Source organism: Ptychodera flava, chromosome 8 (genome assembly GCF_041260155.1).
Source record: "Ptychodera flava strain L36383 chromosome 8, AS_Pfla_20210202, whole genome shotgun sequence".
Lineage (NCBI taxonomy): Eukaryota > Metazoa > Hemichordata > Enteropneusta > Ptychoderidae > Ptychodera > Ptychodera flava.
Genome location: NC_091935.1, coordinates 18,021,471 through 18,035,195, shown reverse-complemented (window position 1 = coordinate 18,035,195; position 13,725 = coordinate 18,021,471). Strand labels below are relative to the sequence as shown.

Here is a 13,725-nt window from a genome sequence, read left to right as displayed (position 1 = left end):
GATAATTGGATGGTGAAGTAATGTCTTTAAAATCTGCAAATGTAAGCTAATCTCGTTTTCTCTTTACGTTGCACAGTTGTTTTATGAGTAATTTATAATCTTAAGACATTGAGCTATAGGGCGCCTAAGATTTTTGTGAAATTTGAAAAATATGAAGACCCAATTATCCCAAAATAGTTCCAATCGTGTTTACTTAACTGACTTATCATATTTAGAATCTTCCTTTGTTGGCTCTAAAAACTCCCGCCAGGAAATTTTATAACACCAAGCAAAATGGGCTTCCTTTCTAGTCCTTGTTGAAATTTATTTCAGACAATGTATCCATAGCAGTATTACACAACAAATTGACAAATGATATTGAGACGATTAAAAAAGAAAATGAAGATAACTGAATAAACAATTCTGAAAAAATGTCAAATCGTGTACAGCCATTTCCTCCAAAAACGGAATATCTTTCTGTCGAAATGTTTAGATTTGTCATTTCTACATTTACAGTTGTGAACACTATGTCTGATTATTTTCCCAAGAGACATCAGCCATGTCATTTGTGATAGTATGCCTGAAGTGAGCGCGCAGGACTACAAATTTCACCGTAGTACCTTTCAGTAAAGCACACGGTCTTCGATAAATAGTAATATTCTTTCCACTAAAAGCTGCATGTGCACTCTGTTTTCTCAGAATTAAAAATGATATCATGTTCTGTACCGTAATCCTCACATATATAAAGGAGATACTGTAAGCCCTTGACACTTATACTGAATTTAGAGTCACATCATCTGAATTTACGTTATTTGTCACGGCAGCATTGAATTACAGTCAGTGTTTAGCGTCACAAGCTTCTGAATTAAACCATCAATATGAAAATTAAATAAGAAGAACAGGCATTCCTCCTTACCTCACACCAGATATCAACTTTCATTATCGCATACAAAACAAGTGGTTTCTATACCAGAAATAAAGTAATCTTACAATATATAGAGGGTGACATTCTTGTCAAGAAATTTCTGCGCTATTTGAAGTGACTAACGCGATCGAAGGCCATTGGTGAATCGAGAAGGCATAAGAACATCGAAACCGTTTGGTGGTGCAGTATTCGAATATTTCTTTAAAGGCAAACAAACAGAGGTCAGTAGAATTATCAGATAAATGACAAATCATATGATATTGACACATTTAATGTATTCCAGCACTTTTGAAAGTTTAGCAGCCAGAACATTTACACGACCATACGGCGTCACTGTATGGTCAGTTTCGCTTTGTCCTTGATAACGGGTACAAAATGACACCCTATAGACGAGAAGGGAAATGTAACAATGGCTCACTGGAATAATATTTGAGGGGGAAAACTTGAGATGCTCTATGTTTTCTTTTCCGACTGATTTTTCATTCTGTAACTTACAGAAGACTTCCCGAATTTTGTCCGTTGAAACAAAATGGTAAGGAGCGAAATTGGCGCTGTTCAACTTTTCTTATACACCTATGATAACAGCAGGAGAGAGGACACGGAATTTAAAATTTACCTGAAATGTTTGTGTCACATTTTGGCAACACTGGCTTGCCCAGTTGCATCGGTCAGTATATCCGATGCTTCACTGCTTTACCTATCTTCTCACTAGTAAAAGCAGCTGAGCAGTTTTGTCCTGATAGAGCATGTATTTTCATGCAGTTATCTTAAAAAGAACGTAAAGGAAGTTATGCCCGTTGCCCCCCCCCCCCCCCCCCCGATCTGAGACATCTCCAGTCAGCGACGAACTCTAATTATCAAAAGTGAAATAGATAGTGGCAATTCGAATACTGATTTCAGCATGTCAACCAATTTTCTTGATGTTGTGAATACATGTAATCTATGTATGATAATCCTGATAAACAATACATTGAGATGATGAGTAACAAGGGTGAACAAATCGTCTGGGCAACCGGAAATTTTTGCCTATCTTGTAGATTTTCAGTTACAAGTCTAGTGAAGGAGAAGTGTACCGCGCTATCGGGTGTTCGTTTTCCATCTCTTCAATCAGTAGCAGCTGTTCGCCCGATGTGCCAGCCACAGAAATTATAACCTCACAGTCACCTTGCATTGAATGAGGGAAAACAGGTCAGCAGAGGAGAGAACCAATGTCAACAGCGGGGTAAATTTTAGACATCTAACCAAAGGAGAGTTACAGGAAATCGAGCAATTTGGTATTAATGAAATTATCAAAAAATTACCGATATTTAAAATTCAAAATGGCCGTCGGGCCCATGTTAATTCCTTGGGGAAAAATAATGTTCCCGATTTTCCAAAACTAAGACAATGAAAACTTCACGTGCTCCACAAGCTTCAAAATGGGCCCCGAAAAGCTGTAGACCAACAAAGTATTGTAAAAGTTTTGGAGTCAGAATATCTGTCCCCGGAGTACATTCCCGATCATCACTTTGCTATGCAATTAAAGATAACACACTCTCCGTTCATTTTAGCATTGTATGGTATGAAGGGCAGACAGGTCCATACATAGAGTCTATTTGAGGCGAAGAACTTTTACTTATACAGCATTTGGAATCACTTTGTTTTCATGTTAGCTATATGTTAGGAACACTATGCTGGGAATATTGTTGAGCATACCTCAGAATGAAAACAAGATGTGCCAGTCTCTAAGTGACCCGGCACGGGTAATTGTAATGACCAAAACTTATTTTTGCCTAATTCTTTGAAAATTCAAGACCACAGAGATAGAAATAGAATTGGGTACATGTACTTCGCTGATCAGATGATGATTGTGCATACACATCAACTGGCTATACAATGCAAGATCCAAGGTACATGAATAGTTTCCAATGATAAAGCCATACAAAATAAGTCAGTTGCTTCTGAGAATCACAGGTTACACTATGGATTTTGATAAAGAGGCAAAAGGGTATGAATAAGCTCAAAAGTTTAGCTCCCACCTTCAGGAAATTTAAGGGACAATTGCTGTATACTTTCACCGTTTCAGCACTTTTGTTCTGAATGTTGGCTTTTTTTTGCTTGTTCTAGTTCAAAATTAGCATATTTAGGCCTAAATGTATTGCATTAATTGAGTTAGAATGCGCCTCGGGGACAGATATTTGGATTCTCAAACTTTTTCAATTCTTTTCTGATCTACCACTTGTGGGGGTTCATTTTAAAGCTCTTGGTGTAAGAAAAATTTTCACCAGCTTAGTTTTTCGAAAATCAAAAATTTTATTTTTCTCCATAGAGTTAACATAGGATGGCGGCCATTTTGAATTTCAAATATCCGTAAATCTTGAGTAATTTGTTTCTCTACTTCCAAAATTTGCACAGTGACCCGATTTTTAAAATCTTGAAAGAACATTTGCAATATTCTTTTAAGAAAGTTTGAGCAAAAGTTTAAGTCTTTCACTTTTGAGGCACATACTACCTTAATAAACATTACCAGTTCATTTGGTGTGCATGTTTATTGTTAACAACTGAATTCTTGTAATCTAAATCAATGTTGCTATATACAGGGAATGTTGACGGGCTGATTACATGTCATTTCCAAATGCACGGTCTTTTAGTCCTTTTTCTTCTGAACTGGTCCAACTCCCTCCAGAAAACAATAGAATAGGACTCAAACTATGTGGTAGACTGGGTTAAGGGAGCATATCATGAATCATGAAACTAGGTATAGAATTAAAATAAAATTCAAGTTTGCAGAATATGATAAAGCATATGATCATTAAGAATTAATTGTTTGAGATTTGGCAAAGAAATGTGTTCTAGACTACTTGCGTGCTTGCTCTACGAGACATACAATTCAAAAAGTGAGCTCCAGGTGGCCAATACACAATACAGCATCTAATTGAATAGTCAGCTAGTCTGTCCAAGGAAGACTAATTGTCTGACAAAGTTTCAGCTTTTGTAGCTTTATCATTCTAGATGCCACATAAAGAACACTGATGAGCTCAGGCTATTCATAAAGTCAGTGTGTCTGTGTACCAAAATTATGGTTGAATTCACTCAACAACTCTCCTGCAATTTTGGATACAAACACCCATACACTGCAAAGCAACTGCGAAATTGCACATTCTCTAACTCCAAGAGAGTTAATTTCCAAACTCTTTCAATGAGGCGATAAATGCAAACTTAGTGAACAGTTTTCAAAATAAAACCAAACAAAATCAAGGCTTTAAGAGTCCAAAAATCTCTCCACAATAGCAACTAATGTATTGAATGCATACGGATGTCCCTACATAGACAATTGAATTACAGCTCCAGTCCTTGCAATTTTTTTATGCATGTTCTGTATTTTTATTGCCTGTGCTGTACAGTTTCACATTCTACTCACACAAAAAAACTTTTAATCATATGCAAAAAACAGCAGTAGAATGACTATCTCTTGCAGTAAGGTTCTTCAACAGATAATTCCTTGCAATCATTTCAGAATAAAACAGACCAACAGTATAGTGCCTGTATAATTTCTTGGTTTCTGTTAACAAATAATCTACACATATTGTATTTGTAATACTTATGATTACAACAATGAAATATGAAATATCATGCAAACGAATGAGCCAAGGCTACATAAATACAACTTGCATGTGAATTACAAATACCTTAAAATCATTTGTATGGTAAAAACAGCATCAAACAAGGTATCTGTGTATAATAAATAGGATAAATAATGATATTTGATTGGTAGAGTACAGAGTATTTAATGTTCACAGAACAATGCCGGACAGTTTGAAAACTTAACTACATGTATCCAAATGTACATCCTTGTAGAGCAAGCCAAGAGCGTGTTTGAAATCATCGAGCTCTGTCTCCAACTTGGCAATTCTGTCCAGAGTGGCAAACAGTAGCTGCAACTTTTCCTGCATCATTCTACCATTCTGTTCGTAAGTCTCGTACATTGCCTGCTCTACCATACTGGCTGAGTTAGATATCTGTGTCAAGAAAAGATAAGTAGGATACATTATTCATATTCTAATTTAGGCTAAAGAGGGCGCTTTTCATTGTCCCAAACAGACAAATGTGGCTGCAACTTTTGATGTGTTTCCTGCATTTTGTTCTGTCCCTGAAAGTAGTATATTGTAGCCATATTGTTGATTACTAAATTTTAGTCCAGACTGGAGTTAGCTGGCATATGTTTATGCATACTGTGCAATACAGGTCAAAATATTCTGAAGGCCAATACTTGTATATTTTTAGTTCAAAATTACACAAAAAATTTCAGCCATTAAAGGCCCAATAGCTGTATCTTTTAGCATTATTTTTGTGATTTTACTTCCAAACTAAAACAAGTTCATGGGAATGTACTCATTGAGGGGTGTTTATACAAACATAATAAACTGTCCACTGGGACTGCATGTGCAATTTTGAACAAGATGAATAATAAAAGTGTGCCCAAATGTAAAATGGTGCCCTCATGCAAATAAGGCAAAAACATTGTATGTCGTGCATATATGCATTGGAATCTTCACAGAAACAACAGAGTAGTATAATGCATAGTGCTGAATGTTTTCCACTGCAACATCATATGCTTTGTTTTCTTTGTAATATTACCAGTTTTTAAAAATGGTAGAAAATCAAAATAATGGTTAAAATTTAAATTTACTTGTCCAAATTTTCAGTAGTTAAAGACTGTGTCCTTTAAAGCCCCAATAGCTGCTAATTTTATGCATTATTTTCATGATTTTATTTTCAAACCAGAGTTAGGTTGTTTAAATGTACTTACTAAAGGACGTGCATCGAAGTGTCACTGCTCGCTGATTTTGACCATGCCTACACGTGCCGCACCCATAAAACGGCGCCCCCACGGGAAAATACAAAAAACAGTATTTCCTGTACATATACATCGTGATCATAACAGAAATTAACAAGCATGATGCCATTTACTTGAATGCACAACACACAATGGCTAACATTTTGTTGTTGTAATCTTTATTTCCTCTGTCGATTAGTTTTTGATAATGGCGGGAAATCTAAAATGACGTTAAAACCTTTGAATTTACATGCCACCCTCGACACTCATGGCAGCGTTATACACTTTTTCAGTCTCTAATGGGTCTTATTCGAAGAAAACTCCTGGAAAACTCAGGATATTTTGAGATCGGTTTATTAAACATATGCAGCTATTGGGGCTTTAAATTTGTAGAATTTAAAGAAAACCAGAGAAAATAGAAAGCGTTTTTCAGGTCAACAAATTTGAAGAGGGACAGCTACAGCGACTTTAGTAAGTATGCAGTGGAATTGAAGTGACCATGCAGTTATCAAGTGAAAGACCACACAATTTTTGCATATCATGATATATTGTAGGAGCTTCGTGTTTAAATATCAGTCACTCAAATCCATTTTTCCTGCAAATCAAATTTACCCTTCAGCTATTGGATACAAAGTAATTAGCATAAACCGATTGAGGTTCGTTGCTCCCAAAGCCTGCCAAGTTTTAAATCCAGTCTTAAAACACTTCTTTTTAATTCTGCTTTTAACTGAACCCATCAACGTATTTATGTTTTTGTTTTGTTTTTAATTCCTTTTACCTTTTATAAAATTGATTGTATTTTACCCAGCGTTTCTGATCACACTTTTTGTGTGGATTTAGTTGCTTTATAAATGAAAAAATTATTATTATTATTATATTATAAATGTGACTTCCTCAATCACAAACAGATTGCTTCCCTAATTGAAGGAGAAATACCTGTAACATAAAGGCTGCAATGATTTCTATGTAGGTTAAACCTGGAATTAAACAGACTACAGTAGACAGAGAAAGTCTGGTGCACAAACGCACATAGAAATATGTGTATTCTATATGTGTTTGTACATTTGTACTGCCATTACGTGACCTCTTGGGCATACTGAGTCTGTAGAAGTATTTGTGTCTTTTTTATTCTGGAGTAAAACCATGTAGTGATTCAAGAAAATTTGTCTAATGACAATTAAGTCAAATAAAATAGTTGTTGACATCTATGAATTATGAGATATTGACTGTGATCAGACTACAACAATGTCATGATATTGTCTTCCACACAGTACCTGAACCTCCATATTCTTCTTGAAATCTGTCAGCAGTGTTGTGTCACGCTTTCTCTTTGAGTTGATTTCTTCAATGAGACTCTGTGCCGCACTTTGCAACGCTTCCCTAGTGACAGGGCCGGTCACAGATGCAGAAGTCGACTCATCTACGTTTGAAGTCGCTTCAGTTTGAGGCAATGAAGCTGACTCACTGGGATTGCTGGATTAAAACATAAATGAAATGAAAATGATGTCAATAATAATATAAAATCACTTTTTGATGACAATGGATATGGGCCATACATTTCTTGCCTTACATGTCAAGCACGTCCAAGCTGGTTTGTCTGTTTTACCTTCTGTGGTCAGTGTTCTGTCAGTGTCATTACCCTTTGAGCGCCAAAGTCTATTTTTGTTCCCTATAAAATAAACTCCAGTCAATGTTTCTCAGATTTTTGCTAAACTTTTGAGAAAAAACTGTAGCAAATGAAATGTGATGTCCATTTGGTCCAAAATTACAAAAATAATACAGAAAAATTTATAAAAATTGGTAAAATTTTGCACTAAAATTTTGGCAGGAGAAAATTACAGCACTCAAAGGGTTAACAGGTACAGACCGGACTAGAGGTATGATGAAAATATGAACTAGCAGCTCTATATCTGAAATATCCTTTCAACAATCTTTCGTCCCACAAAAATTCATCCCTGAGACTTCTTTGAATGACATTTACATAACTTAAGGTAGTATGTACCTCGAAAGTGAAAACCTTAAAACTTTTGCCAAAACTTTCCTCAATGAAACTTTCAACCATACTCTTACAAAATCAAGAATAAAATTCAGGGGTCACCGAGAGAGACAAATTACCTGACATTTACCGATATTTGAAATTCAAAATGGCCGCCATCCATGTGTAAACTCTATGGGGAAAAATCAAATTTTAATTTTTGAAAAACTACGACACTGAACACTTTTCTTACTCCAAGACCTATAAATGAGCCCCCAAAAGTGGTAGATCAAAAGGAATTGTAAAAGTATAAATATCTGTCCCCAAGGCGCATTTTACCTTAATTTGTTGGCTGACATCTGTTTTACCTCATATCTTTCTGTAATCAGCAATGATTCACAAATACATACTAGCTCTGCCGAGCAATACATATCATGGATCTGTGGCACTTTAAACCAAAATAGTCAGTCATTACCAAATAGTCGTGATTTCTCTTGATATTAAATTTTTCGAAATACAATCATGATACCTGAAAACTTGACGTAATCTCCATTTCATAAATAGCAGCTTAAACGATGTGATGAAAGCCCAATCACTCTGATATAAATGAACTCATATAAAAATACGTAGCCTTGCTTTGACCTCTGCACCTCCAAATCCTTGTAAATAGGTCCACAATCACAATTGATTATCAATGGCTTTGGGCCAAACAATGGCGATGAAAGGGTTGAAGCATATCACATGCAACACATTTTTATACCTTTGTTCGATGATGTCGGGTCTTTCTGGCTCTCCAACTGGCATGCCTTCATCAGCAAAGTTTTCTTGAGTCTTATTCAAAGTGTCCATGGTACGCTGTAAGAATCACTCATATTCTGTAATGCAATGAATAAACTTGATTCAATCATCATGTTTTTAGCCTGGTGGAACCTATTGTCTTAAGTCTTATTCACTGTATGTGGTATGCTGCACAGTAAGTGAGACTACCCACAATTCCCCTTGATTTGTGTGCTCAGACATTATTTGCTAAAGGCTTCTTCAATTTTATCAGTTTCTGAACAATTTGAAACTTAGAATTTAATTTAAGGATTATTGGTTAAAACTATGTTCCAAAATTATTGATCATGTTTAAAATTCAGGAGTAAATTGAATAAGAATTTGATGTTTGAAGGTGCTAAAAATTGTACACTTGTCAAGGTAAAGTTATCAGTAACTAAGATTGTCTCATCATACCACCTATCAGACATGTTAATTTCCTTTGTTACAAACATTCAAAAAAATCAATACCCTTTCTTTTGCCAACACAGATGCAACTTATTTCCTTAGTTTCCTTGAAAATATTGCATATGGCTGTCAAATATCTTTGTTGACAAAATCACAAAACTGCTATCTCCTCGGTGGAAAAGGGGTTGAACTTCTCATTATTCACAGTGAGAAATTAGAGAATTATGATTATCAAAACTATGGTCCCAGAATTTTGAAATATGGACCGAGTTGTTCTGTGTACAGAAGAAATTCGCTTCAGTTCAGTGAGTGATCCCCGTGTGTACGGATCATAGAGAATTGTGGGTAGCCCCGGCCACTTACTGTGCGCTGAAGGAATCATTTATATGCTGTAACCTATCGTAAATTAAAGTACTGTTTATGCTGTCATTATTTTGGCATCTCAAACTTCTTTGACAAAATTGTGGCTTTAAAATATTAGGGCATGCTGAACTTGGTGAATGTCCATGTCACCTTAGTGAGGGTAGCTTGCAAGACCGATGTTCTCACTGTGCACAGAAAATGCAGCAAACGTTCTGATCTGTACCTCGATCACATCATACTGCTTTTCGGCCATTTTGACTGTCATGTTTTTCACATTTGTAATGTTTTATTCAAAATAAAAATAATTGTGAAGTCCACGGCCAAAAAAAATTCATGCAGAAGCTGAATAGCTTGAAGCTAACTGTGGAACAAACGATAATAAACAAGGCACTATGAGTAGCAGCAGGTTATGTCTGGTGGGAATCAACAGGTCAGTATCTTTAAGGTAGAATGCGCCTCTGGGACAGGTATTAGGATGTTTTAGGTTCCACGACAAGAAATTGACCTTTTAACCTAACAATTCTCTGGTAGATAATAAGCTCAGAACCCAAAACACGATTGGAACTAATTTGGGATAATTGGATGGTGAAGTGATATTGATTTAATCTCATGTAATCTCATCTGCTTTTCTTTTTAAGTCACACACTTTTTTTTATAACTAATTTGTAATATTGCAACATTCAGCTATATTGCACCTAACACTTTTGAGAAATTTAAAAAATATGAAAATCCAATTATCCAAAATTAGTTCCAATAGTGTTCCCAGTAAATTATACATTTTCTGAAAGCCTAAATATAGGGGAACATTTTGGTAACCACAGTGTCACCATTGTTTACATAACTATCATGTGACAGGTAATTTGCATAACCTTTCAAAAATTGGTTTTCCCTATGTTTTGTCTCAATACTTCAAAATATCTGACTCAAACTTGCTGGAATGCAAGCTGTCACAACGCTCTTCCAAAGTGTGTCTCAGACTTTTTATATCTTGCTTAATTGTTTTGGAGCACAATTTTAAAGAAATCAACTATGGTTAATTTCACCATGATATGTGATTATATATTTCTAAAACTATTTTATCTTGCTGCTAGTGCTATACAAACCAATTATTAACTGACGGTGAAAAGCTGAGATTAAACTGACTGCTTCAAGAGCGCTTTATCTTTCAAAGAAAGAAGCATGTAAAGATGTACCTACATGTAAGATCATTGAAGTTGATATTAGATTAGCAAGAGTTTAACCTGGAATTCGAATGGACCACGGAATACACAAAACCGTGAGCACAAATGCACATAGCAATAAGGGTATTTCCATGCATGTTTTTACTCATGGGTTTGTTTGTACCGCCATCACGTGCATGATCTCTTGGGAATACCTTGTCTGAGAACACCATGTGTCTTTTTTATTCAGGAGTAGAACCACTGATTACAAGAAGAGGCTAAGTGTGTAGGGCTACGAACCGCATATAGTAAATGAAAGATGGAATAATAAGATTGTGTTTTGATAAAAAAAAGTTTGTTTGAAATAATTTTTTGTATTTATCTTTGTATTGAGAAATTAGTGGCTATTTATTCAGAAATCACTATATAGAAAGCTCAGACAATATTTGTTTCACCTTTCATAAATACTTCCACCTTTTTTCTTCATTGCATGCAATTTTGTGAATTAAAAAGTTAAAAAATGCAGCCTCTCTGGATTCATACATATACATGCATTCAACAAGTTTTAAAAATTTCAAAATAATATTATTATAAATATAAATTTTGCTCCATAAAACTATTTCAAGCCTCATTTACAGGTAATTGGATCAGTCATGTGACTTGTCACAGGAGTAAATGATATGAATGGAAAGCTGCACAGGTAGAGAATCTTACAACAATATTAAACATGTACAAACAGTTTTTACTGATCAGTACAAACTATATGCTCCTTGCGTATTGTAGTATCATAACAGGTTATGGTACAGAGGATAAGATTGACTATGGTAGTCAAAGAGATATTAATTATTCTAGCCTTCATAGATATTTTGATGCCATCAGATCTCTAGGTGTCAACAATAGCAGATCCCGTACGACAATTTGGACCAAAATACATGTATCATACCACAGTTGTAGAGGTTATATCATACCAAAATGACTGAAATTATACTGTGTAATTTTCGAAAGCGTAATCTAAAAATGCGGACAAATATTTATTTTGCATATTAATGAGACAACAATGACGTAAACTGTGAATAGCCCTATTCCCCACCATATATTAGTTTTTCTGTTTTACATTTAGCATCTCACACTTCATATCATGTGCTCCAAACAATATGCAATAATTCCATCCCACACCTCAAAACATTATTGGAATCCCTCCAATATTCAGTGTAGCTCAAACAAATAACCTCATCAATGCAAATACTCATGATTTTACCGACTCTTTTCTTGAGAGGTGAGGATTTTCATTGACAGTTACACTGCTAAATATAAAAGCAAAACTTTCAAACACAGACATTAACCTTGAACGGGGATTGTTTGCTTGATAAATATAGATCAATCATAAAGAATAAAACGCCTTCATCCAAATGTTGGAAATTACTTAAATCCGGCCGGGATGTTCAGAAATACGGCGCAGATGTGAGGGCACTTTCTCGTATACCAGTATACCCTTGTCGTGTTGTGAATTTGTTTTCAAAGCGAGGAGCGAGATAAACCTGAAGGGTCGGGGTGGGCCCGGGGGAGGGGGCAACCTTCCGTCACTTTTGCTGACACGCAATCCTACATAGTATATTAAAATGGTACCTGATACTGTAAATGTCACAAATTCGGGTAGATTTTTCATTTGATCAGAATCGTCACCCGTGTGCCCTCAATTAAGTTTACCACAAATCCGTAAATGGCGCATCCTTGAATACGAATGAAAGTTTCTAAGCATGGGATTGGAATCTTACATTCGAGCCTCTGTTAGTATGTACAGTGCAGTATACTGCAGTGTGAACACCAAGTGCTTTACCAGGACTGTCGACGCAGAATTTGATATCTCGTTGAATCTTTGAGAAAATAGGATGGCGATTTTCATGGAGAGTACCCTAAGATGCCTTGGAGAGTAAACTCCTAATGATTTGGTACCGTACCTTTGAAAATTATGCAGTCGGAGTGGAAAAGCTCGATGTGAAAAATCTGATCGTCAGACGACGTCTTCCCTACTCACGGTTGACCACGCAGCTAGTAACGCTTCTCCTGATTGGTTGAAAGTGGACAGCTTGAACATTCACGGTCGTAGAGGGCGCGACCTTCCCGGAAGGTGAATTGTTTTGACGTTCATCAGTTCATGCAGCCAAGTTGCTGTTGAAGTCAAGCCGAACTTAGTTACCACCCGGTGGTGTCACTGTTGGGGGAAATGGGTATCCATGCGTGTTTCTAAAATCGCGGGGAAGGGAGTGTTTTTTAATTCCCTATCACGGATCCTTGAAATCGAGAAAAATGGTACTTTTCCAAAACTGAAGAATGAAGAAAGGTTTGAAATATTATGTCCCAGGAAATACCTATCAGACACTCAAACTTCACCAAAAGTTTCATTGTGCGTTTCCTATGCTTTGATCTGGTTTAATACTGTGATTCAAAATCTAATGAATTTTATGAGTTTGACACTCCTGTTGCAAAGTTAACAGTTTCTTTCAGACACCGATGTGTTAACATATGTGAAATCACTAATATAATTCGATCAGCATTGACCTGACTCTATATCCCTCTCCTGGATTTTATAAGGGGGTATTTTTGGTCGCGTATTTTCTCCCATATTTCTCAAAATAAGGGGGTTTTTTCGTTGGAAATTCTGTGGAACGAGCATGGATGCCCATGCTCTCTGAGAGTGTCACCACCGGGAGTTACCACACGTCAAGAGTCCTAGTTTGAGCAAACCGTTTGTTCTTTGAGATTCAGATTTACACTGAGTAAGCTTATTTACAGTAAAATCTCACTTCATGATTACTGTCTATCCAATAAAAAAGCATTCCCTTGTTGAAGAGAAATTATCTGGTTACTCCGTCTTCTCTAATATGTCATTTGCTTGAACCATTGGGTGATCAGTATATGTTTTACATTAGTTTTGAGACACCATTAGGCTAAACACATTTTCCCTTGCTTTGTGCTGTTTTCCTCGCTAGACATTTATAAGCCGGTACACTGAACACGTTCAGCGGTTTAAATAGAAGACGAAGAGACTTTTCGAACCAACTTGGCTCGCACCAGGCACAATCTTTACTCTTGTTTTACACGGGTAAAACATTCCGGTTTATAACGAAGCAGAATTTTATCAGTTCATTACCATTGTGTGTTTGATGTGATACTCTTTCAGATCACACAGTAGGACCCTGGAGCACTGCCATAAGAAAGGTTTACACCAGTGTATTGCGGTTTCGACTCCCATTTTTTGCCAAAAATATACCTGTTTTTAACT

At 36.1% G+C, this 13,725-nt stretch overlaps 1 protein-coding gene across 2 annotated transcripts; it reads right to left on the bottom strand.

The window, feature by feature from the left end:
• Positions 1-4,668: 4,668 nt before the first annotated feature.
• LOC139138706 (synaptonemal complex central element protein 2-like) lies at positions 4,669-12,499 on the bottom strand. Of its 2 annotated transcripts, none has more exons than XM_070707210.1 (4): positions 12,401-12,499; positions 8,456-8,570; positions 6,995-7,193; positions 4,669-4,902 (listed from the first exon to the last, which is right to left on the bottom strand). In XM_070707210.1, the coding sequence occupies exons 2-4, from the start codon at positions 8,542-8,544 to the stop codon at positions 4,708-4,710; spliced, it is 483 nt and encodes a 160-aa protein (XP_070563311.1). In that variant the 5' UTR covers positions 8,545-8,570; positions 12,401-12,499; the 3' UTR covers positions 4,669-4,707. The 2 variants fall into 2 exon arrangements, with proteins under 2 accessions (XP_070563311.1, XP_070563312.1); XM_070707211.1 differs by having other exon boundaries at positions 12,280-12,415.
• Positions 12,500-13,725: the final 1,226 nt, after the last annotated feature.